A 27,788-nucleotide genomic window follows, 5' to 3' on the forward strand; every position below is an offset into this window, starting at 1 on the left:
TTTATTATTATCACTTAGTGGTGAATCTTTTGGTTAGCTAGTAAGGAAAAGGCTCTACCTTTCGTTATACCCTAGATCATATATGTAACATAATTCACGCTATGTTAAAATTGGTAGCACTTTGAAGAGAACAACCACCAGGATTGCCACCCGTCCGCCGTAAATGAACACGAGATGGCAGTACAGTCGCTAATGCAATTCAAATGGGAATTATGACGTGACCCCTTATGTAACAACTAGATGGCAGCATAGTAAACCTGACAAAATTTGTTAATGTCAAAGCCTATAAGGCTGACCTATCTGGGTATATATGATCTAGGGTTATACTCTGGAAATGTGATAAATAACTGCATGTATATTGCTTTCACCATATAGTATGATCTACTAAAATTATGGCTAGTAACTAATCTTATGTTGGGTGCCATGTACAAACTGGTCTGTATTTTGTGCATTTCATTCTTTGCTGGCTTAGAAATACTGCACAGCTTGTTACAATTACACCATTCATCTCTCTTGTAAGTAACAGCTATTTCTTCACTATTAATAATTTTTTCTGGTGGTGATCATGGTGATCAAGACCAGAGGTGAGCCAGGAAGAGTTGCATCCTGAGGAAGGCTTGGTGCCCGCTGTTGGGCAAGAAACCTGGCTCAGCCTCCTCAATGAGGATGGGCAGCTGGAGGATGACTTGACCCTGAGGAAGGTACTGCTTATTTTAGAGGTTTGGTAGTGATGATAATCACATAATGCAAAGCTTGTAATTAACATTTGGCTTCATTCTAATGCACTAATAATTAATGCATGAAGAGTTGTATTTTTAGAGCTTATATTAGTTCATATTTATCTTCAAGATAAATATATGCTTTAATTTATATTCCTTTCTTTTAATAAAGTGGCATTGTTTAAACTAGCTAAGTTGATTGAATATTCAATTGAAAGTTGTTATTATTCTTTCATTAAGATTTACTTTCCATATTCGAACAGCTTTGTGGTGAAACATAATGAACTGTATGTTCAGCCATTGTACTTAGGAATATTGTAGTTGTACCTGTACATTTTTCCCCTTCAAAATAAATGTGCTTTCATTCCAAATGTGACCTATTATGCTGTACAGAAATTGAAGTAATACAAAAATGTGCTTTCTTAAGTGAATTATAACTTAAATCTCCAAATTATCAACAGAAGTAAAGAAAAGTTTTAAAAGTTGCAGTTCAGACATTGAACAGATGCATTAGTATTTTGTTACGTCGAATTTATGGCGTCATTATATGGGAGTTGCCCAATAAGCAATGCATCACATTTTTTCTCAAGCTACAAAAATGCTAGAAATGCGAAATTTTACACAGTTGTAATTTAAAAGTTTCCCGCGAAAATAATTCTAATATAGTACTGCTGGAAGATATCGGAATCTGTGAGTGATACACATTACAAACAATGTACCATGGTTGAGTTTCTTGTTGCTAAACAGGAAACTATGAGGAATATTCACAAACGTCTCTGTGAACTATATGGAACATTTGCAGTAAAGAGACATTCTACTGTCAGACACTGGTTTGATCTAGCAAAGACTTCAGGAACAGCAAAACTGTGATCCATTATTTTCCGACTTCTGGTTGCCCCATGATAACTCACAACTATAATGGCAGAAATGTTGCGTCATGCTGATGTTTTCATGAGTTGGGAATGACAAACCAGAAGCCAAGAACTGAAACTGGCCCTTTCAATCAGCTGAGAGAATGTAAACAAGATTTTGAAGTATATTAAGTACTGAAAGGTGTGTATGAAATATATTTTACAAAACATCACAATCAGTCATAAAATTCAAAGAAAACTAATTCTATGAAATTACGAAATGAAAGACGAAATAATGTCTGAATCTCCAATCAATCAATCAATCAGTCAATCAAAGGACATTATGGAGCATGTCGACTCCATGTCAGTTTCACAAAAAGCTTTCACTCTGTTCTGTCTTTTGCTAGTTCCTCCTAGTTGGTAATTCCCATTTGCATGCATTCCTTCTGAATTTCATCTTTCCATCTACTTCGAGGTCTTCTCAGTGGCCTTCTGTTGTTAAAGGTGTTCATATATATTTGTTTTACGCTGCTGCAGTCATCCATATGTATAACATGTCCTGCCCAATTTAATCTTCTGGTCTGTATTACATCTAAAATTGACAGTTGATTATAAAGTTTGTGAATATCATTATTATGTTGAATTTTCCACTTATTTTCAAGTGAGTCAAAAATCTGAATATCCTTAGAAGAAAAAATTCAAAACTGAATTAGCTGAAAAGATTGTGGGTACTATATTTTGAGATTGTGAAGGTGTGATTTTTATGAATGTAATGCATAAGGAAGGAGAAACTATCTATTCAGACGACATATACACACATTAAAACATTTGTGGCTAGTTTGACCACACAAGAAACTGACAGAAATTGTGCTTTACTATGTCAGTGCCCATCCTTACACAATTTTGAGGACTCGTGAAAAAATTATATTGACAGTTCTGTCTGTCCACCTCACAATCAGACTTTCATCTCCATGGGACCTTGAAGGATGACTTTTATCATACAACATTTTTAACTGGTGCATAAGTATGAGTTTTTAGGCTTTCAAATTGACAGGACATGATGGATTACACGGAAGCCTAATTCTAATGGTGTGGAAGTGATTTGTAAGTAAGAGCTAGGATAATTATTTAAGCAGTGCAAGAACTGTATTATCGGGACATATATCCTGTTGTTTCTTATTGACGCAAGGCCTTACAAAGTGACGGAAATGTTACAGAAAAATTATGTAAGTAAGTGTGGGAAACGAAGCTAACTCAGTTGTAATTTTCATATTTACTGTATATATGTGGTGCATTACTTATCAATCGGCATATTTATTGTTTCAGAACAGTGGAACTAAAATTGTACATACTTAGAAATTTTTATTGTAAATACCAGATTTTATTGTCATTTTATAGTTTGTTTGTTCATTAGAATAATACAAAGATATAACATGCAATATTTAATTGTGCAGGGCATCTTTTTTGGAGGTTTGGAGCGAAGCATGCGGCGCATTGTTTGGCCATTCCTTCTACACTGTTTTACTTTTCAATCAACTTATGAAGAACGTGAACAAATCCTCGAAATTCGTCATCAAGAATATCATGAAATTACGTAAGTAAACAAGCTATACTGGACCAGTATAATAATGATTGAGAGTACTCATTCATTTGATGTGGTTTCTGAAGTAAATAAAGCTTAATTATTTATGACGTGGTTATGAAATGTTTAAAAGTATAATTATCCATCCATGAAATGTATTCATGAACTTAGCCCAACAGATCCATGGTTCTCCCCCCCCCCCTAATTTTTTTTAAAATCCAATGACAGGTAGTTGATTTTGCGTAATTCATCTAAAGGTAAGCGTTCACTGCATCGTATCGCACTCCTTGTACGAATCGCACGCAACGGATATTTTAAGTTCAGTGCGTTCACTGTAACGGCTCCACCTCATCGCCTCATCGGATTCCCCTATCAGCTGTTTAAAACATGACGTCGTACGATATTGACATTGCTGAAAGCAGAGGAGTTGAGGTTAGGTCTATTAATTACGTCTGTTAGCGAATAAGAATTTGTAATTGCTTCATGCGTCTTAATTGAAGAGCAAGAAACGAAAGAAATATTGGTTACATAATATATTTGCAAGAAACGACTTGATTACTGTAATGGGAACGCCTCAAATTGCATAATTCTTCGCAATTTTCTACACGCGAAATAAGTTTTCCGTCTGCATTTTGGCGCGACACTGAACATGGCACGACATAATAGTAACAGTTGACCAATTAAAATTGATTTATTAAAGAAGGCCATGATCGCTCGCATTGGAAAAGTTGCCCATCCGAGAAACGTGGACGGATTTGCCGAGAGGCGATGCGTCCAATATGATGTAGTGAACGCGGTTACATAACAATTACAGCAAAGATAGTTTTTTTCCGATTCGTCCGATGCGTGCAATACGATGTAGTGAACGCTTACCTTAAGAGTGAGCAATGCACCAAAACTGTAGATCTTTTTGCTGCCACTGGTGTTGCCCACAGTACACCATGGAAGAACGAATTACATAGCACTACGTGATGATGTTGATTATTGAAATAATAGTGGAAAAAGTTGGTAGGTGAAATAGGAGTACCCCGCAAAAAACTACCACCAAGTACCATCTCTGTCCACTTGGACCTGCAGGGATTCAAATCCATATTATCAGCATGGAAAGCTGATGCTCTAGCCATTCAGCTAATGGTGCACCCTGTCTTAAGTCGAAAACTGGATTTATTATGGAATAATGTTGTGTTTATGTTAGATCTGTATAAAAATGTTAATAAGCTAGTTTTAAACTTTGTTTCTTTTACAGTCGCAGACGCTTGGAAATGGAGCCAGAACAGCAGCAAAATTTCTGGCGTAATGTACAGTGCATTGTAGAGAAAGATGTGGTGCGTACAGATAGAGGAAATCCATACTTTGCTGGCGAGGACAATCCCAACATTGATGTTATGAAGTAAGATATTTTTAAGAATTCAATTCCTCAAATTTGAAAAGTTCAATCATTTAAACGAAACCTTTTCACAAAAGTTCTATGAATCATTCCACAGTAAATGCGATGAGAAATTTAATGGAAAAAATTGTGGGGCAGATTTGACCCTACATTTTGATTTTCCCTGCAGTTCTTCATTTGATAACTAGTTCGTTATTACCATATCGTCGAACATATTTTGTGAAATGATGTTCTATATTAATTTTTGCATATTTGGAATCTGCATGAGATTTCGTGTATGAAAACATCAACATTTCATTCATCTCAATTATTATTCTTTTAAATAATATATTAATGAAATTTCGGCGCCCGGGTAGCTCAGTTGGTAGAGCAGCTGGCTACGGATTGGAAGGTCCGGGGTTCGATCCCAGATGGCGACAGGATTTTTTCTTGTTGCCAAACTTTCAGAATGGCCCCGAGGTTCACTCAGCCTCCTATAAAATTGAGTACCGGGTCTTTCCCGGGGGTAAAAGGCGGCCAGAGCGTGGTGCCGACCACACCACCTCATTCTAGTGCCGAGGTCATGGAAAGCATGGGGCTCTACCTCCATGCCCCCCAAGTGCCTTCATGGCATGTTACGGGGATACCTTTACCTTTTTTTTTATTATTAATGAAATTTCTTTCAGCAGACTTAAAACCTTACACAAAATAAATAAGTGTATTCATATAGAGTAGATCATGAAACTAAACAAAGCTACAACTGGTTATACTTCCAGATATGAAGGCAATTAAATTGAGCCGTCAGAAGCAGAGGGGTGTAAGTACAGAGAAAATATGGTTAAAAGTTACTAAACTTCATAAATTCCGTGAAGTTTTAATTTTAAATGTTAATATGTGATGTGGTTAAAAGATATATCCCCAGTGCCTGCTTGTGAACTTGTGGATTGGGGGAGCTGCAGTAGATTTTGGTAGTCTACATACAAATTTCACTTCTTGATATCATTACTAATAAGTATAGGACAAAATAAATGCACTACATATCGAAAAACCAAAACTTCTTGACTTAGTTGGGAGATGTCTGTGGCATCATTTGCCACAATCGCTAAAAAAAACTAATACCATCGATTTCAGTCTAAATTTCAGATCGGCAGACACTCAACATGCAATCTAACAGTTCATTCTGAATTGTTTTAGAATTACCTTTAAACAGTGGCATGTTCCAAATGATTTTAGAGAGGCTCGTTTAGATTACTTGCGAACTGTAGCAACCCACGACATACACCAGGCTTCTTCGAATCGTTTTTTCATCATGTCCCCTAAGGGGAAGTTCATATTGGCCACAAAATTTGATGCAATCAATATTTTTTTAAATAATTTCCCGATTTTTTCTCACTTCATTACGTTTGAGAATATTTGTTCTGTTCGCTTCACTTAATTGCGCAGCAATATTAGTTTTTCCTAACATAGCCAATGAAACAACATTTTTCAGGTGAGATTGCGAAGATTCGTGCTTTTTAATTTTTAGGAACAAATGTCCTAAATCTGTCACACCACCCCTAGTCCATGCAGTATCACCACCAAAGAGGAGACAAGGAAAACAAAATACAGCATTTTTTTGTTCAGATCCACGTAACCACAAATGCTTAGCGTAAATTTCATTGTTAAACTTCCTTACATATGAACTATTTCAGCTGGATGAGGCTTGAGTAAGATTTAAGTCGGGTAACGGACGACCCTTTAATTTCACATCAATCATCTCCGCAAGGGGAAGCTGAGAAAAATAAAATTAATATTCTGTAATTCACACACACTCATGCTTGCACATTTGCACTGGTTAAGTTATGGTACTGAGATATCACACCAAAGCAATACTCGGATATACTGATGGTCAACAATTTTCTGAAATTGGAAAAGTAGTCTCTCTTGTATTTTAAGCGCTATATCTTATTTATTTTATTGGGTTATTTTACGACGCTGTATCAACATCTCAGGTTATTTAGTATCTGAATGAAATGAAGATGATAATGCCGGTGAAATGAATCTGGGGTCCAGCACCGAAAGTTACCCAGTTTGCTAGTATTTGGTTGAGAGAAAACTCCGAAGAAAACCTCAACCAGGTAACTTGCCCCGACCGGAATTCGAACCCGGGCCAGACGCGCTGACCGTTACTCCACAGGTGTGGGCTATGTGCTATATCAAAAGGATTCTACTCATGCAATCATTTTAAGTTAAGGCAAATATTAGATTCTGCTGGAGGCTGGATATATACCTAATAATAAGGCAAAAGAGAATATTAATTTCATTATATTAACTCGATAAGATTCTACAACAATAAGTATGTGACGAGAAAATAAAAATTTTGCCATTTAGTTTCAAGGAAATACAGAATCCATTTGATGTAGCATTATAATAGCAGTGTGGGAGGGAAGGAAAGGTCTTCCCTTGTGGCCTGGCTCTGCAAGCCACTGCAACGAAATATGGGTTTTAAACAGCGGCATTTTACCTCTGCCTCCCTTCACCTCTCTACCCCCTGACAGTGCAAGACACACTCACTGTGAGTGTCTCACCCTGCAGATCCCAAGACGGCTGAATGCAGTGTCCACTCCAGTACAGTCGACGCACAAAAAGATTATGTACAAAATAATAGTACAAATTCCCGGCCAGATGAAATATAAAGCAATTTACCAACAAAAGTTGTAACAATTCTTTTACAAATTAAAATAAATATTATTTTTATTTTCCTGTCAAAGTAGGGAGTGCTGCAGCTCCACAGCTCTTATGGACAAGCCGCCCCTGTATATCCCTTTACCAATAAAATTTTAAATGCTTTAGTTTACCCTGGATGCTCTCAAATATTTTTTTTTAGAAATGTCACATACACCTGTTTACTTCTAACTGCCTCAATTGAAATAGGCTGAATTGAAACTTGTATTTTTAATATATACCTTAATTTTCGCAAAATTAGTAACAAGTGTATGAAATCAATGTCATTGACAGTGTCTCCAGGCACAACCATTTACATACTCTCTCTATTTCAAAGTAAAAATTTATGTTGAAATGCTGTCTGAAGGATGAAAGAGTAAGAAAAATAAAATTATTCGTTTTATTTATTTTCTTCTGTTTTTATTACAACGTTCTAATGTTACTTACCACATTCATGTATTCAAACAGCTCTTTTATGTTCTGCATCTTTTCTCTTTCACTGCACTCAATTAATAGTTAAATTGCTCTTTATCATAAAGCAAACATTCACTTATTGGTGCTTCTTACAGACATTCCAGTTTATAGCTGTTTATACATTTCGTCATTACTTCTTGTTGCAGGAACATCCTACTTAATTACGCAGTTTACAATCCAGGGTTTGGATATACGCAGGGTATGTCAGACCTTCTTGCTCCTGTGCTAGCTGAGATACAGAATGAATCTGATGCATTTTGGTGTTTTGTAGGCCTCATGCAGAAAGCCATATTTGTCTGCACACCCACTGATAATGATATGGATAAAAATTTGGTGAGCATTATGTCTACATTTATAATTATGTTGAAATTAAATCTTCAAGTATTGGCACTGGAATCTGTAATATCTTACAAAAAATGTTCGTCATATTGTAAATCTTGAATGGAACCCAGTAATTTCTAAATAAATCACACGAAATTTAAGTCCGTAGTGGGATAATTAGGAGCCAAACAAAGGAGACAGAAAATATGAAATTAAAATTGTGATCTTGCAAGGCATTTTGGTTCATAATTATTTTTTGTAGACGAATTATCTGACAGAGGGGCTTCATTGTGGTCAGTTTTGTAGATAATATGTATGTAAACATGCAAAAAAAAAAAAAACTTAATAAAATTCCCTTCAGTAGCTTCAGAATTATGATGTAAGTGAATTTTTAGAATGTAGTTAGCAGGAAAAAGTAGTTAAAAGTATAATATGCAATGCAGTACCATGTGCAGCATCTTACATTAAAGATCGTAACTTTAAAGGTATCGTAATACAGATATTGAAATAATTGTTTTACCAAAATAAGCTTCAATAATGTGTGCATATTTTAAAAATTATTTTGAAAAAAAAAATTTTTTTTTTTTAATTGTTACTCTGTACCTACTACGTACGAATTTCTGTTGATTAAACAATGTCCAACCAATGTTTAGTAAGACATCTTTAAAGTTACGTCATCAGCTGGGAAGAAGTAGTATGGAGTAACTTGCATTTAGATTCTTTGCCAATCAGCAATCACTATGGCTAAATGTGTAAGTAACTTCTCATCAGAAGAAAGTCTCGTGTTATCAGATATGGTGAAAAGTTATGATGTTGAGAGCAAAGCATACAACAGTGATACTGGTAGCCTAGTTTAGAGAAGGAGAAAGCAGCGAAAAATAACTATGTTTTCAACCCCACGTGATAGCAAGACTTTATTGAGTAAGTTATAAGTAATTTTGCTATTTTATTTACAAGAATGACAATTAGGCCGCTCAGCTGAAATACTGAAATAAACATAAACGCGTAAAATTGACTGTTAAATGAGTAGGTGTGTACTGAATGTCAGAGGAAGCTGTTGTATGATAGGTACATTATTATGCTCGTATAAACAGTTAATGTATTCATTTCTTACATATATGCATATGCTCCAGAGCTATTTGAGGGAACTAATTCGCTTGATGGTACCTCACTTCTACGCCCACCTAGAGAGCCATGCTGATGCTATGGAACTTCTTTTCTGTCATCGATGGATTCTCTTGTAAGTAACCTAATTCATTCATAGTGTTCTGCCCAAGAGCAGGTCTTTCACTACAAATCCTTCCAGTGTAAGTGTACTTTCTTTTCTATCACAGATGCTTCAAGAGGGAATTCCCAGAAGCTCAGGCTTTACGAATGTGGGAGGCATGTTGGGCAAACTACCTTACAGACTACTTCCATCTCTTTCTGTGCCTTGCCATTATCAGCATCTACTCAGATGATGTAATTGCGCAAGATCTCCGCACAGATGAAATGCTTCTCCACTTCAGTTCTCTGGCCATGTTCATGGATGGTGAACTCATTCTCAGAAAGGTAAAATTTTTAAGCTACATATCCTACAGTTTATGCTACATCAGTATCAAATTACAATGAAGTGGGTATTTTGATAGAATCTTTTTTGCATAGGGTACTATATTATTTCATATTCTTATGGCTTCTGCCTTATCAACAGTCTGCAACTTCACACTATTTCATATTCTTATGGCTTCTGCCTTATCAACAGTCTGCAACTTCACACACAAAGGTTAATAGTGCTTATTTTGACACAAGAAAATAATGTATACTCTGGGAGTTGGGCATATTCAGTAAAAGACATAACAGATCATTTAAAATTAAGATTTTTTAGCTATTCCATCTCAAATCGACCAAAATATGGAGAAAATTGACCTTACAATATCTAAATACAATGAAACTTTTTTTGTATGTAGAGAACTGTGACACAATGCTTTGTGCAAAGTTTGAGGCATCAGAACTTCATAGTGTTTAAATTAAAAATATTTAAATTTATCGTATTTTCATAAAATTAGCGACTTTAAACTGTTGTAGCTCCGAAACCCTTTCACCCAATGATCAAAATCATGGTTTATTTTGATGCTGAGAAATTAAAGTTTATATTGACATATAAACAGATTTTCTTACTTTTTATGGAAATGCAGAAATTTAGATTTTTCCTCATTAAGACGCCTTTGGCTAGGAAAAAATATTTTTTAAATATATAGTTAGATTCTGCATTGAAAGTACAAATAAACTCACATTTTTTACTGATGGTATGTTGATAAGAAAGTATTGAAAATATCAAATAAAGAAAATAAATAGTACGCACGTGAACTAACCAGCTGACTGTGAGACGGGAGCTAGCCGAGACAAGCAAGGCAGGAGACAAACACGTGAGTGTCGTCTAGCAGTCATGGCTGTGCTAGCTTTATCACAGGTTTTCATAAACACAGGAGTAAAATGACGCCCAGCGCTCGCTTATCTTCAGCTCTCGGCCAGTGCGTGCGGTACTGCGCCATTCAAGTCTAGGCATGTGAAAATAATCTATTTAATACCCTCGAAAGTTATTGCCGTATCTCTAAGCAAACAATGCCAAATCCCGCTTAATAATGCAATGTTTTTTCTCAATATTTTTGTACATTTTTACACAGTAAAATCAGATTATCTGTCTCTCTGTGTATAATAAAAATAAGGATTACTTCTTAACATAATCTACCAAATGTCAGCTTCAAAATAAGCTCTTGTTCAATGTTCTGCAGTAAATGCTTCCAGAGTTCTGAGCGCTGAAAGAGGCTTGTTTTCCTAAAATACGCTAAATTTGTCGCTCAATAATACGAAAACCGTTTGACTTTCGATAGTATATTTTTGAAAATGCACTCCCCTCAGCACCTTGTATAAGTAGGGAAAAAATTAGGGTATAAAAAAAATGCGAGGTTTTTACTGATCGATTTCATATGGAATAGCCCTTTATTTATCGTTCAGTTTCATAACTAAAGTAAATAGCATGAAAGATAAGCTTGTAATAAACATTCCCAATTTTATCTTAACATTTTAAAAGTAAATATTTGTAAATTATCTTGGAATAAAAATAGCAAAAGTTTCATAGCTGTGTACTATGTAAAATATGTATCTTTCTTTTAGGCTCGTGGTTTGTTGCATCAGTTCCGTCAAATGCCTCGTATTCCATGCACATTAGGCAGCCTATGTCAGCTGTGTGGTCCAGGAATGTGGGATTCAACACACGCACCTGTAGTGGAATGTTCTGGCCATCATACAGATGGAGAACTATGCCCACACCGAGGTTTGCAGCATCAATAGCAACTTGAGTGAGATATACAACAGAAATGGCGTATTTAAGTTCGGCCTATTTTAATGTACAGTATCTTCTCTATGGGAAGACATATAGTACAAGGACTGACCTTAATTGCATTTCCAGTCCTAGCTCAATCACCATCATTCCAGTACGTATCTTAAGTTCTAAGGAGTGGAACACATGCACTAGGAATTTCATTTACTAATATAATATATTGATTTAAAGTTCCAAAGTGTTTGAAATAATCATTTTTTAAAGCTTTGTGATTTATTTTTTAGCGTGTACTTCTTTCATGGGTATCTTACAGTGCCAATTAAGTTCGATAATTAACATTCTACCCTATATACTTATCAGAATGAGTATATATGTAACACAATATGCATAACTGGTCACAATACCCTATAGATTTTATTTTACACAAATAGATCACATACCGTACTCTTTTGGTCATAAATTTCGAGGATAGAGTAAACTCTCTATTTTTTATATCACTTTATGTATTAGCAATTTTGAAACATAGTTACATAAAGAGAACACAACAAGATTTTCAATTGTAATTGCATTAATTTTCTTTATATTTTAATTTTTTATTTAGAATAATATGTTTTTATTAATTTACCAAGGTACATAAAACATAAATAACTATTCTTTTAACTCAGTATTGGTTATGTGAGATATAATGTATTCTATCAGTGATTATTTGTGACTCACTATTTCAGAGCTAAGTTGTTTTTATTTTCTTAGTATGTATGAAATAAAGCTTCATAAACAGAAATGAAATATTTACAGTCACCAATATAAATAATGAATGCGAAACTTTTGTATTACCCAAAAGCTAGTACATGTGTTTTCAATGTTACTATTGATTTAATGTAGACTGTAATGAGGAAAACGGATAAAATATTATTGTCACAAGTATTTTTTTACCTTAATTTAATATTATATTAATTCTTTTAGATAGGCCTTGTCATTTCATTTTTTACTATAATAGTCAATGTTATACTGTTCTACTATATATACTGATCAGTAAGTGGAAGCTAGTAGCAATTTTTAAAAGGATATTATGACTTCTGTGAAGTACCCAATCAGTTTTGATGAACTGAAATTTTGTAATTTCCAGTGGAGACTGAAATTACTTTCCTAGAGTAGAACCTTCTACTGCTTACTATGTTCTTGACTTATGTTCAGTTAATATGGTCATAATTTTATTGTTAAGCGCAGCCTGTTTCATGACATTATTTTTATGAATACTTGCTGTACAGTTTGTGTATGTATTTCATTACATGGTGTTCCACCATTACCAGATCCTCCCTTGCAGGCAAGAATGCAACACAACTATGCATAAGGTTGAATGAACTCATGGTATGTTTATGATGCATTTGTGCTTACTGGAAGAGATCTGACAGCAGTGGAACACTGTAAAAACTCTCAGTGTGTATACATACACACACGTCATTATGTGTCATCATTATTGTGTATGTTCTCTATGAATTACTGAAATGAGCAAGTAAAGATTAATAAATAAATACCATGAAATTTGAGTAATTTGTAATTTTATTTTGGTGCCAATTGTGATATTTTTATATATATTCATGATGTCATGTGTCCCACTCCATTGTTCTAAAGGTAAGATGCAAAGTGAATATCGAAAGATAATGTTGAGAGAAACATTACACATACAGAAACAATGAAGCTTTAATTATTAATAGAAAGTATTTTGGTTTTCCTATATTCTGTTAATGTGAATATATAATTTTTAGAGGAATATCCAGAGTGAATACTAAATGCAGTCTTCGAAGACTAGAGTGTGACAGAGGATATTGGTGGTGATGAAATTCGAGATGGGAACCGTCATGGAGTGATAATTAGTATGGAGATATTAGAGGCAATACCCAGAAGTCAAATTGGGTAATAGTTACTTTTGATCCATAGCACAGTCCACACCTGTGGAGTAACAGTCAGCGCATGTGGCTGCGAAACCAGGTGGCCCGGGTTCGAATCCTGGTCAGGGCAAATTACCTGGTTGAGATTTTTTCCGGGGTTTTCCCTCAACCCAATACGAGCAAATGCTGGGTAACTTTCGGTGCTGGACCCCGGACTCATTTCACCGGCATTATCACCTTCATTTCATTCAGACGCTAAATAACCTAGATGTTGATACAGCGTCGTAAAATAACCCAATAAAATAAATAAATAATCCATAGCACATAGTAATTGGAGTTAAATGTCAAGAACACAACAACGATGTGATATGTGCGACATGTACCTGTCCCTGTCCCTGAAATGGATTTCTTGGTTTCAGCACAAGAACTGTAAAGAAAATAACTGTAGCTGGTTTGTTTTCAAGTGCTGTACTGTGAGTTCTCTGTGCAATGTCGCAGTTTAAACTGATGTTACAATATGTATCTGTTTTGCATTATGAAGTAAGGTAAGCACGTGATGTTTACATTGTGTATGTGAAACAAGCACTGGTTTTCAAAGCATGCTGCGCGACCCACCTGTTGTCCGGCATTGAAGTAAATTCTAGCAAACCTATGTGTGCGATGCTTGGAATGACAAAAGTGCAATTTGGAAGTGCGGAATGTTCGATGAGTACATGTGGGAGTTACAGTCCGACCTTAAACCTGTGCATACAGAAACATTTCCCACAGATGTAACATTTGCCCCATTAGACATTTGGAAAAAATTGCAAGATAGGGTATTGGTTTCTATCGTATTTATGCTTGTTTTAATGTGGTCTGTTACGCCCTGGTCTTCAGAGACTGCATTTAGTATTTACCCTCTATATTAACTCAAACTATATGATAAAAGAAGGCATTCTTACTGGAACGTATGAAAAATTATGTGCAAATTACATATTTGATAGCTCTACAGTGGCTGGGGGGGGGGGGGGGGCATTCAGTTGGATAGAATTTATTCTTTGTCACACAACGATTGAAATCATTAAGACATAGATCATTACTGATGAAGGTATCTCAATCGTCATTGTAGGTACTACAGCCTGTTGTAGGTCTTGGCTGCCCCTATAATGCACCTTCATTCATTTTTATCTTCCATTTCTACTCCAGTTTATGTCTCTAATATTAAATATTAATAATGATTGACATACCATTCATTTTCTATTTGTGGACCCTCTAAACATCAAACTAAAACAAAATCATTGAAGTTGATATGTAAAGCAAATTTATCAAATTAAAACAGGGAAAATTTTTTAATTTATATATTGTGATAAGTAGACATCGGATTTATATGCAAATGCATATTTAGTTTGTTTTTACTTGCGATATGAAATGTTTTTACTTGTGATATGGAATTAACTTTTGCAATATGTTTCATTTCTTCTGTTTTTGTATGTGAAGTTTTATAGTGCATATAATTGCATAGTTTCTATGTCGCTGCATATTTAATCATTTTTCCATGCTTCGAGCATATAATACATGTATTTTTTAATTTTAAAATTAATATTTAAACATATTAGTGACAAAATAATAAAGTATTTGTTATGCAGGCACCTATAAGGAACCTCTCCAAGTGCTACTGACAAAATCACGTGATGTTACTGGGGAATAACATTCCTGTTTACAGTTGAAAGCAGAAGTGTTTGCGAGCCCCATCCAGAGTTAATGTTAGAAAGAAAAATTTACAGACCTCCTATTACTCTCAGAGCCAATACTTACCCTCTGGGATACGTAGATTGAAGCTGCTCTCTTTATTCAGATAATTTCAATGCAGTTAAAGAATTCGTTGGTGTGCCAAATGCAGCTGAAGCTTTGTCAATTCAACTTTCACAGAATATTGTAATAGTGAATATTTGCAAAGGGACTTGGCTGTAATCAAGGCACATTTCAAAGTTATACCTAGCTGAAGCCACAAAAAAAGAACTCGAAAAATATGATTTGTCTTTACATGAATCTTTATCAATCTTCAGGGAAGTTTAGAGTAAACTTCAGAGTGCTCCTTTAAAGTATGCAGAAAAATTAAGTGGTAAATTGTGCACTGTTTTAGAGAGAAATCCTGACATTAAAGTTTTATATTTCTGTGGATAAATATCTTCAATGTGAAAACGTTGTGCTTCCAGAAGAAATTTCGCCAGAGCTAGTAAGTGCTTTCAAATTTTGCTCAATAACATCTGTAGACGTGGAAAGGTCCTTCTCAGCATACAAACTTGTGTTAAGTGATAAACGTCATAAACTTACCCCTGACCATTTGGAAAAAATAATCATTGTGTACTGAAAATCAAATTATAACGACCAGAATGATGTCTGAGGAAGACTGTACATTGTATGTACCAAAATGCATAAGCCAAAAATTAAAATTTTTAGTGCATGTTTAGTGCATATTTTCGAAATGATAGAGCACATTTTAAAAATTTTGACAGCATAAATACATGCACATTTTATATATTTTTAGAGCATTTAAATCCGATGTCTAGTGATAAGAGAATATGTGGAGTAATTGCAGAATAGAAGTTGTGAGCTAAATGTAAAAATAGTTACAGCAATGAATATGATGGTAATTGATTAAATGGCGATCTTACTCGTGTTAATTATGTAAGCATGTGCGGCTTACAGCTGTTTCAGTGCTACTTGACACCTTCCTCAGAGCCTACTAGATCTCGGTGCTATCTCAACTTTGCTGCCTGTTGTGTGGGTGTGTTCGTGTGATGAAGAGTTGTGTCAAATAGTGTGTGTGTTCTGAAATTGATCTGTGTGTTGAGAATTTGATTAGGGTGTGTTTCAGTGTGTCTGTATATTTCATATTGTTCTAGCGTGTTGAGTTTTTGGTTTTTGGGTTGTATGTGTAGAATTTCCATGTCTGTATTTATGTTATTGTATGTGTGGTTAGCATTAGTTATGTGTTCGGCATATGTAGATGTATTTTGTCCTCTGGTTATTGCTTTAATGTGTTCTGGGTATCGAGTTTGGAATGATCTGCCTGTCTGTCCAACGTAGAAGCACACAACTTATGCTAACCACACAGTAACATAAATACAGACATGGAAATTCTACACATACAACCCAAAAACCAAAAACTCAACACACTAAAACAATATGAAATATACAGACACACTATTTGACACAACTCTTCATCACACGAATGCACCCACACAACAGACAGCGAAGTTGAGATAGCGCTGAGATCTAGTAGTCTCTGAGGATGGTGTCAAGTAGCACCGAAACAGCTGTAAGCCGCACATGCTTACATAATTAACACGAGTAAGATCGCCATTTAATCAATTATTCATATTCAAGTGTTAAAAGTAGTGTACGAAAGATTCAACATAGAATATGTTGGGTTATGTTCAGAAATAAGTTTGACCTATACTTTCAATCTTAATATGAAATAGAGGACAAGCAGAAGGATGGTTGGGTACTAACGTACTAAAGCCTCCCCCCCCCCCCACTCCCCACTGGCACTGCCCCTGAGCATATGATTTATAGCAAGGACTTATGCTTTCAGTTGCTCCTCTGAAAAACAAAACTGTTCTTCAGTGTAATATCTCACAAGTCTCAAGTTATGAATAATTTCATTAATGCCTCAAATCTTGTAAGTTTTAAATTTTAATTGACGGTATGAGAGTAAGAGTATACTAAATTAAATCGTAAACTGTGATATATACCATATAGTCATATTTAACAATGTGATACACATTATTGCTGTTAATCACAAGATGTTTGAAACTAGTTTGAAGGTCAGTTTTCACACAGTAAATCTCATTTGTATAAATTGTGATCATTCGTGGCATTTTCCTGTAATGTATATAATATATATTATATTCTAGATATTGTGTCACAGATGTCTCTCCACTTGCAGTCAGTGTTCTGTATATATTATCTAGATGACCAGATTATGTGGCTCGTAGATATGTTAACATTGTACATATCCATATGACATAATGGGGAAAGTGTGGTATTGCCGAAGTAATATTCAACTTTAAAATTTTGAGCAAGTAATGATTTTCACCATGCTGCTGCCTGTCTGTGTGCCTACCTGGCCATCTAACTCGCCATCTTGTATGTCTCTCCAACTGTCTCTGTATCTGTTTGTCTATGGTGTAGTTACAATATAGTCATTCTTTTGGCATCGTGAGAATTTAATTGGGCCAGACTGTCCCATTCTGGCAATTGAATATTTCTCTTCAGACAATATTTAGGCTGTGTAATGCCAAAAAAAGGAAAGAATTCATAAAACTAAGGTACTTACATATTATAATCAAGTATCCCATCCAGGAAAAAAGAGACTGTAACAAAATTTCTGTGTAATTTTCACAGTTGGAAGTTCAGAAGTCCCAATAGACCACCATAAGCAACTTCACATCTCATATTCAACAGATCTGAAGTCAGTATCAAATATGATAATAATTATTAATCTTGAGAAGTGTAGAATGCATTTACATTAATTTAAAAACAGTTGAAAGTTCAGGAAAGTGAATTTAAAAAAATTGCTAAATATTTTATGCTCGACCATGCCGAAATGTAGTAATTATACACCTGGTAGTAGCCCTTTAATGCACCTCATTAAGGTACACCTATTCATTATAATTCAGTTGTTCAGCCAATGAGAAATCACCATTGTACCATTATAAAACTGCAAGTATCGATTATTCTCGGATATGCAATCGAAAGAAATTAGCAAAAAGTCACAGAGGCTGGAAATCCAATACTGTCGCAGAAGGTTATGTTCTGTTACTATAATAATTAGCGTTAATTGTAAATAATATTGAAATAAATTCAATTTGTCATCTCGTTTTTCAATTCTAAATCAATTTCCAGGTTATATCAATCCTAATGTTCATGTTATTCTCTAGATTATATCAAGGTCAATGACATTCGTGCCTCAGAAAAAATCAATACTTTCGCTCTGCGCACATCTCACAATTCAGGTCAGTTCCACTCCTCACTTACATAACCATAACATGAATACTTATGAATAATTTCAAGTTAGAAATATGGTCGAGCATAAAAAGTCGTATGGAACTTGCCTATAATGGTAATTAAGGTGCTCGTATGAAAATTATGAAACTCCCTTGTGCTCGTTTCATAAACAAACATACTCTCGTCTTAATTACTACCATTATAGGCTCATTGCATAATGTACTAATTCATCATTGTTTGTTGATTTCCAATGGTAGGTATATTTTTTTGTCTGTCTCACTTGACTGTAGTTCATTCTCGATTCTTGATCATTTTGTCTGCATTGTGCAGAATTGCATTGTCTTCCGTTGTGTGAAATTTTAAAGTTTTACGTATTTATATTATCTAAGTTCTCTGCAAGAAGTGACTGTAGTAGTTTTTCAACATTATATGAATTTTATGTAGGTATGCATTTTATTTACTTCATAACTTCTCAGTTTTACTTCCCTTCAGAAGAAAGTTGTACTCAGATTTTATTTCTAAAATCTTATTATTTCTCATATTTCATTATATTCATGCGATTTCTTGTCAATGTATTCTCATTTCCATTATATACATTAGAAGTACAGTAAAAGATTAAATGTATTCCATATACATGAAGTAGGAAAGACTGGAGAATGTTGGGTTTGCAGTGAAAGACCGGCCCTTGAGCAGAATACTATGAATGAAGATACCGAGGATTGCATATGAATAGATTTATCATGCTCTTGTATACCGTATATACGCGAATAATCCACATACCCTAATTTTAGGAGAGAAAATTTAGAAAGTGTTTGAGGCGAAATGGTACCAACCTTATTTCAAATAATGCGCGCACCCCAGTTTTTTTCGCTAAATTCTGGAAAAAGTATGCACTGAGTATTCACATATATAAGGTACTTCACCCTTCCTTATTTATGGGAGCTACAAAGTAAGTTGTTAAAAGAAACGAAGAAAGAAACAAACAAACAAAGAAGAAATAATAAGTTCTCTACATATCTTCACAAAATTGAAGCTATGACTTATTGGCATGAGATTAACTCTGCTTTCATCTTTATAGTAATAATATATAAGAAAGAAATTGTAAGTTGGTTGCATCCAGATGTCAATAAAATTAATACCTTCTTTAATTGTAATAATTGGACAGTGTTAAATTCTGTTTGTGAGGTGGGAGTACTTAAAACGCAGACTCCATTATTCCTAACAATAGCATGACCGACAGTTTCATATTGATGTAGTGAGAAACGACCACTAACTTTTATCTACAGCCCTCTTCTCATTCAGGGCAGGATTCTGAAATGTGTCGTAAATTTACGACCTACGACGTATGAAGATAGCCATGCTGAGAAATCCAGTTATCCTTAAAATCATCTCTTTGGTCCAGTTTGAACCCCCAAACTTCGGATGTAGTGATAAGCATATTAACCACAGACCATAAAGTTCTTTTCAATTAAATGAGAAAGCTTACACTCTATTAGAGTGTTACAATATCTTAACAGGAAATTGTAAATTATAGAAAGACCATCACAGCTCATTGGGCTTATAAGCCAGGGGGCCAGGGTTCAAATCCCACTTCACCCTGAATTTATAACCCTGCCTGTTGTGCAGACAGCAGAGAAGTTTTCTCCAGGTACTCCAGTTACCCTGTGACATCCCAATAATTCATCATCATCACCATTCATTGCGAGTGAAACATAGACCCACTATCTGTAATGAATAACTAAGGACCTTACCATAGGACAAAAAAACAATAGTAGTAATAATAATAATAATAATATAAAATAAAATATATAAATTACAATTTCGCATTTAACTACAAATGAGAGAGAAAGAAACAATTACAGGAAAGAAAACTGAAACCTACGTGCTGTGAGATCAAATGAAATACTTAAATTGTGTAATTTAAACAGTGCTATAGATAGAAGAAAATGGTCAGATCTTGTCAAAATAGACACTTGCATGTCTTTTGATATGTAATATGTCTTACAAAGGACATTTCTCATATATCGTATTTACCTGCATAATGGATTCACCTCAATTTTTCGCGTTAAAATAAAAAAAAAATAAATAAATTTCCCGCATAATAGACGCGTCTTATTTTAAACAAAGATCATTTTAATAATATCGAAAGTCGTAAGATTGGATATACTGTTTATGTTCAAATTCAAGTTTTTAAACAACAATGCATGGTACCAGTGAATGAGGTAAATATAGTGTTAATAACAGTGAAGTATCTTGTCTTATTGTCGTATTCATTGTTGCACCTTTAATACGTGTCCCCCCCCCCCCCTCCCCAGTAAAATTTTTTCCTTGCATAAAGGACGCATCCTAGTTTTTTTGTTATAAGAACCGAAAAAAAAAAAACTGCGTCTATTACGGGGGTAAATACGGTACTTACTTATTTAGTCGATATTCTTCTATTACACTAGAGGGTTACAGAGAGCTTTCCATCTTTCACTGTCGCTAGTTAGGACAGAGAGTACAGAGAGAGAGTCGGTGCATCTCCCCTAGAGCTAATGTTCAGGTGAATGACAAGCCAAATACCTGCCATTGGGAAAAAAATATATGAGATGCTCCCTTATGAATAATTCAACTGAGAAAAAACAAACTGCTTCAGTAGCTGATTATCTTCATTTTCGCTTTCTGTGATAAAAAAAAAAAAAGACAATTTAAATTCCTGGACAATGTTTCCTTAAGCTAATTTCAAATTCAGAGTGATTTTTGAGGCAGAAAGTGAAGAAGATGTATGCCAATACATTGTGAACATTAGTAATTGTGTTCTTCAGGATTTTGAGGATGTCACTTTTATGTTGTCACACCTATACACATATTCTCATATTGATTGATAATATGTAATGTGAAAAATATTAAAATAAGATTTTTATATGTGTTGGGGCTTCAGTTTAAAGTACGTCTGAAAGGAGATCCAAAATTAACCTGGAACAGATTTGTATTCAGAATACCAGTATTCAATAAAATTCGTGGAGTACCAGCGCGAACTTTATTTTATGTTATTTTATCGTCTAACTGTAAATTTATGTAGTTTCTTTGGTATAAAGTGATATTGACCTTCAAACATTGCATGAATATCTTGTATTTGTTGATTTGTTTGAAGAATGCACGTGCATTTATATGAAAGTATTATGTCGTCAGTTGTGAATCCATGATGTGCCATTAATAGAAACATATGCATGCATTGAACATATGAAGGAATACTAAGAGGCTCCAAGGTAACTTTGTCATAAAGAAACGTTTTAAGTTGTGCCATTACCTACGTCAGTTAAAAGATTTGTATTCAAAATAATTTCAGAAAAACACATTGAAAAAAAAAGAAGCTGAAAGAAAATTATGGTTTTGTTGCAGTTTATGTTCAATTTATGTCAATAATGAGGATATGACGTGATCATACAAACATTCATTCAGTGCGCCAGATAATTTATTTCTGGTGGCATTTGTTTTATTATTTTATTGTTTCTTTTTAGGATCTGAGAACTGCTCACTTTTATGTTTTTTATGCATCACCTTGTTGAAACTGCATTTGTGAACCTCGTTTTAACCATGACGACGCTCTAGTTATTTTAAGCATTCTGATTATTATATTGTGTTTCTGTTTTGTGAAGGATTTTAAATAAGGGCGCAAATAGCCATAGTAGCTGACGTGCCCTTTTTAAACCCCACTAACTAACTAACTAACTACAAATATTCAGATTAAAAGTACAGAATTCGGTTCCTTTATCTTCCTGAACCAAATTTTAGTCTTTGCATGTGTACTGTAACACCGGAAATACTAATGTATGAATTAATTTTATCTTTGTACTTCTCGAGTGTTCCAGCTACAGAGTGAACCAGCCAGGGTGGCACTCACAGCGGCTGATTCATATGTAATGATGCGACCATATGCAGAGGATTTGTTCTGCGCTTTTGAAGTTAGTATTGCGTAATGATGTACTTACCGAATTCAGAATTCATGTTCGAAATGATGTCCTTAAGATATCTGGGAGGCTGCACATCTGAAGACATGTCCAGCAACTCACCGCAGTTCGTTCTCCGAAATGGCTCGAATTTCGTGCCAGATATTTTGAGTTCCTCAAGTGAACGTAGGTTATTCGCATAAACATTACTTTTAACTTACTTTTCTGCTCTTTTGGGTTGGCAATGCCTAATGTAGCTCAAGTGTATAGTATTAAATAAATGAAATGAAACCACTGAGGTGGAATCACACTTTGTCACTATAAAAAATTAAGGTGGAGTCAAGTAATCCATCATACACTGACTGTTGGAACCACATGCAAAACCTAAGTCTGCTCTGATAATCGGGTTCTGTTAACCTCTGAACTACACGAATTTTGTAAGGTTTTAATTTTAATTGTTTCGTACCTCTTATCACTGAAGACTGTGACACCCCTACCTGCTGAGCTACACGGCAGGATGATGTCATAGGACTTCTCTCTAGTCAGAGGCCATTTTCATCTAACATCCCCTCAGTAAGAACATGCTTCACACATGTTCGTTTCTTATCCAATACTGATCCAGTTGTACGTAATTTCTTCACTAAATTGTAAATCATTGCTTTAGAACGCTCTGGTGAATCAGGGAATGACTGATGGAATTTTGTTACAACTGTTCTCCAAGATTCGTATTTCACAAAGTTGTCATAAATAAACACTCGTTCAAGGCTATATTTCATAATGGACATACTACTGCACTCTAAATGTACCGTATACAGCTGCATCCTCACTGTGTGAATGTGTTTATGTAACTAAAACGTACGTAAACGAGAGATCTGAACACTGCGATGGTGTAACAGTTACTATGCATATGACTTTCCGCTGCTGCCGGTCTAGCCCTGGCTGACGCACTCTATATTTATGGGGTGCAAAAAGCCTACAAAGGCTTCAGCACTTTTAGAGATCTAAAAGGAGGCCACTATAACTCAGTGCACTTTCTACTTTTGCAAACTACCAAACACTACCTTCGAGACTCAAACTATTGAAAGTTTCGGGAACTTCAGCTTTAAGAACTCTTCATCCTCAACTTCACTTCATGGATTAGGCTAAAGTCCGTTCCGACTTCACTCATTCTATTTTTTCCAGGGCCTTCCCTGATTTCGATTTTCTTTGAGATTGTAAGAATGGATCTGCTCAGGGATTCTTTCTTCTGGCATCCTTCCCGCATGTTCCAATATTTTTCTCTATTTTCATTAACTTTTTTGTGTATATTAATTACTGTTCTTGCTCATAACTCTGCTACCTTCCTTTGGACTGCCGTTTCTTTCCAAAATAATAAAAACACACCTCATACTGTTTCCCTCTTTACTAAGTTATGCTGTAGGAATGACTCATTAATATCCTCTGGAAAAAATCTTAACACATATTATTCACACCATTTTTCCAATTATTAAACTTCAATGCTCAGTTTGTCTTGTACCTTCATCTCTGGTAGTGCAGATTCAAAATGACATGGTTGGGGCAAAGCATCATTAAACGATACAAACACCACAGACTGCTTCTTCATATTCTTCTGCGTCACATACACGTTTTTAACTCGAAGCATTTTATAAGAACATTACCAAATCATTCACCTGGCTTTATTCACATATCCAAACTTTTCACCATATGTACAGTATACTAACATATCTTGAGGACAGGTGAATGGAACTGGTAATACACTACAGAATGGAACTTCATTATCAAAAAAAATCTATCATACAATTTTTTTGGAGTGTTCGCAGTTATAATTTTGTCCCAAATACCCTTACAACAATTTTGTATTGCCTGAAGAAGTGTACATCTAATGGCTGCACAAGTCTGAGTAGTCTTAGAGTAGAATGATATTTTTATTTAACACCATCTTTATTTCATCATCGTTAAAAACGTGTTTATCTATCTGTCCAAACTATGAATCCAATAATAGAAGCGTGTCATTTATTCATTTCAAGAATATATATATTTTTTAGCCATCTTCTCATATGGTTCTTCTTTGAGTTTGCTGGAAATACTAGCATCAATCAGAAGAAATGGAGTTTCTTTTTCTTTTGTTTTATTTTGGTTCTAAATTCCTCTTTAGGTTCTTAGAAGCAGATATAAAGTTGTGTGTCTAAGATACTTGCTGATGAAATTTTTATCTCGACTGTATAGGAATTAGGAATGTGTGACATGTCATGGAGTGTACCAATTGTAACATAGGTTTATGTTTTCCACATGTCTGTAATAATATCCACTCAGAAGTCATCTCATATTCAAAGCGCAATAATTGGTCATTATGAGGTTATGTGTCATTTTGTAGATTTTAAGCGTTCAGGGTTCACCACAAGGAGATGGAGCATCGCCACCATTTCGGTATTTATCAAAATCCAACCCATACCCTTTGTGACCTTCAAGAAGCGATGAATAGTGGTCATCTCCAATGCTGCCCACCTCTAAAATCACTGACAGAATGTGCCAGATACTGGAAAGCGAGAAACCTCATGCCTCTGTTTAGTTCTTAGTTTTTAGTTCCTAAAGGATTTTGTTTAGTCACTTTATTAGATTTAATTTTAAGTTGTATCACGTTATATTGTTTTAACCTTGAGGTTGTGTGTAGATCAAAGATAAGTTATCTGTGTATCTGTCATTCGAATAATTGGTCATTATTATATACACAGTTGGGACTATACAAAGTTTGTGTTGTAATTTTGTTTTTCCACTCCCACTGCTGTAAGTGTGCTGTTATTAGCTTGTTTTTAGGGAAGTAAATTGATTTTACCATGATAGTGTTGGTTGCTATTGACAACGTGATGTAAGTAACATCAGTTGTCTATGGAAGTAAGTGAAAATATGTTTCATTCAACTTGACATAGCAACAAATAAAAGAATACTCAAAACTCGATGACCCTTCCAGCCTTTTTTCACCAATATATCAACCCTCACATTCCCATTTATGTCGCAATGTGCAAGTATCCACTGAACAATTATGTGTTTATTTAGATTTTGAATTTGTTTAATCATAGAATGTATTTCTTTAATTTTATGCATTTTTGGATGATTTGTTGATACTATTGCCTGAATTGCTGTTCTGGACTCTGATAATATGACTATGTTCTTGCAATGGTGTATGCAGTTGAATAAATTTTGGAGTGATGTATAAATAGCATCTATCTCCCCATCAAAATTTGTAGTATGCTTGCCAACTTTTTTGTAGAAATAAAAGAACTGACAATTTCCTCCTGCTCCACCTCCTTCCTCATCCAATCATTTGGTGGATACATTGTGTGCAGGGTTCTAATGTGAGAGCTTTTGCTTCATATGGAGGTATATCTTTCTTATTGAAGGATTTGTTTAACTTTAGTCTGTACTGTACATTAACAGTCAAGTGGGTTGTTACTCTCCGCAGATTCTCTTTCTGTTTGGGGATTCTTAGGATTTCTTTTAATTTTATTACTTATTGTATGAATTCATTTTGGATTTTCAATGTATGTTTGGAATTTTGGTATTGGTTCCATTTATCAGAATTTTGGAGTCTTGCTAACTTTTTATAAGTTAACAGAGCTTGAGTTTCTGATTCTAGCATAATGGCTTTGTTAGAGGTGATGGCCTGTAATGCTGCAATTGGTGTAGTTTTGACTGCACTAGTTATTAAACGCAATGCTTAATTTTGAGTGCATTCAAGTAATTAAATTTATAAACGTCATTTTGTCTTAATTTTGAGATTTTACAGTAGGCCTATATCTTTTGTTTGTTATGCCGAAAACGAAAGTCCATGGTGTTATTTGGGTTAAATGATTTCACTTAAGTATGTCAGTATTACAGTAAAAGAAAATTAACTATAAACGGTAATATGATTCGCAACAATATAAAGGAACTGAATTGTTGCAAAATGCATAAAACAGATAATGAGAAAGTGTCACCTTCGTGACGCATTTTTCATTTTTCTGGTACACAACAAGCATTTTGGCAAACCCAACATATTTAACAAACGGTGTAGGCAGAATACTATCAATATCACTTCTGCTCAATTATAACATTTTTGCTTAACTTCTTTGACCTTCCCTTCATTATCTTCCACATTTACTTGGTGTTTATCTGAACAGCAAGGAAAAGTGATAATATTGTTCGCTTATGACAATATTAAGGTTTCTTGTTCCTCTGATTGAGGTTCTGGCTGACATGTACATCATTATCGGACAGTACATCTCATGTATTTGTCAGAGGAGGAACAATTGTTTGTATATAACTGAAGTCTGATTAGTGTAATATGTAACTAGTCAGTGATGTATGTAATGGAAGGGGAAAGGAACTGGCTACCCTACCCTCTTATCTCCTGGCTTAATTGCCTCACAAGTGTTGTCATGTTGGTATCGCTCTTGAGGTTCAAACCTGTCTTCGGACAGTTGACTAAATAACAAAAGGTTTCTTGAGTTTAAAGAAAGATGTTTGAAAACAGTGTGTTTAGTTGTATGAGTTACTAGAACTGTAAGAAAATATAAATTTCCACAAATTTTTACACCTTTTTAATAGTAAACATATAAAATAATATATTTATTAAAAAAAAAAAGGGAATCCTCTGTGTGACATTTAAATACATTTTGCATATTTATGCCAGACTAATAAAGAAATATAGGTGCAAATTGTGATATCGGTAATATTTTACCATTATACCAATGAAACATTAAATTCCCCAGTATTTTGAAAAAAAAAAAAAATGAAATAATTACAGTACTTCGAAGTATGCCAAATCACAGTTGAATTTCTTATTTAATATAATTCTATCTTTATATAGTGAAACTTTCCTTAATGGACACTTCCCAATAGCGGACTCCTCTCAATAGCGGACATTTTAAAATTCCCGTGCAAAATAACATTGGCCCTTATGGTAAAAATTTTCCAAATAGCGGACATTCTCAATAATGGACGTGGACACTGAAATGTATCTCCCAACAACAATTAAAACTTCCAAATAACGGACAGCGTGAAACAAAAAAAAAATAATAATAATAAAAGACTGTTGTAAATTGAACGGAATTCTAACGAAATTCTTTGCAACAATCATTATCGTACGTTTGAACGTTCTTGTATTTTATTGGAGGTAAGCAGTTGTTAGTTGTGATACTGTACGTGAGCAGTCCGTACTTTCATAGTTTGTGAAGTTGAGTGTTCGGAAGTATAGTCACATTAAAAATGCCACAAAAACGTAAACGTTTCTCACTAAAAGAGAAAGTGAATATTGTAAAGCATAGGGAAAAAGGAGAAATTAAGTGTTCGTGAGCTGGCCACAAAGTTTAATGTGGGAAAAAGTGAGGTTAGTGATGCTTATTTCATTTACAATACATTTACTGGTACCATTTCTCTCTGCATGAATACTGTAAACAATCTCACTGTTTACTGCACTGTACTATAAAATATAGTGTTGAATATGTATCAGAAATTTTAATGTACTGTATACATACTGACGATTTTCTAAATAGCGGACACTTCTCAATAATGGACATTAAATTTTTCCCCGGCAGTGTCCGCTATTGGGAAGTTTCACTGTATTTATAAAGGAAATTAAAATAAACAGAAATGGATTGAGTACAG

General features: G+C 34.6%; 1 protein-coding gene across 4 annotated transcripts in view; it reads left to right on the top strand.

Moving 5' to 3' along the window:
* TBC1D16 (TBC1 domain family member 16) overlaps positions 1-26,922 on the top strand; it is a 47,847-nt gene extending 20,925 nt beyond the window's left edge. For 3 of the 4 annotated variants that reach the window (XM_069829211.1, XM_069829212.1, XM_069829209.1), the window contains exons 7-13: positions 578-701; positions 3,025-3,164; positions 4,399-4,542; positions 7,842-8,028; positions 9,150-9,256; positions 9,351-9,567; positions 11,170-26,922. In XM_069829211.1, coding sequence (XP_069685312.1) covers positions 578-701; positions 3,025-3,164; positions 4,399-4,542; positions 7,842-8,028; positions 9,150-9,256; positions 9,351-9,567; positions 11,170-11,346 — 1,096 coding nt within the window. In that variant the 3' untranslated portion in view covers positions 11,347-26,922. The remainder of the gene's footprint in view (positions 1-577; positions 702-3,024; positions 3,165-4,398; positions 4,543-7,841; positions 8,029-9,149; positions 9,257-9,350; positions 9,568-11,169) is intronic. The other variant, XM_069829213.1, reaches the window with a different exon arrangement.
* Positions 26,923-27,788: the final 866 nt, after the last annotated feature.

The sequence above is a fragment of the Periplaneta americana genome, chromosome 6 (genome assembly GCF_040183065.1).
Source record: "Periplaneta americana isolate PAMFEO1 chromosome 6, P.americana_PAMFEO1_priV1, whole genome shotgun sequence".
Lineage (NCBI taxonomy): Eukaryota > Metazoa > Arthropoda > Insecta > Blattodea > Blattidae > Periplaneta > Periplaneta americana.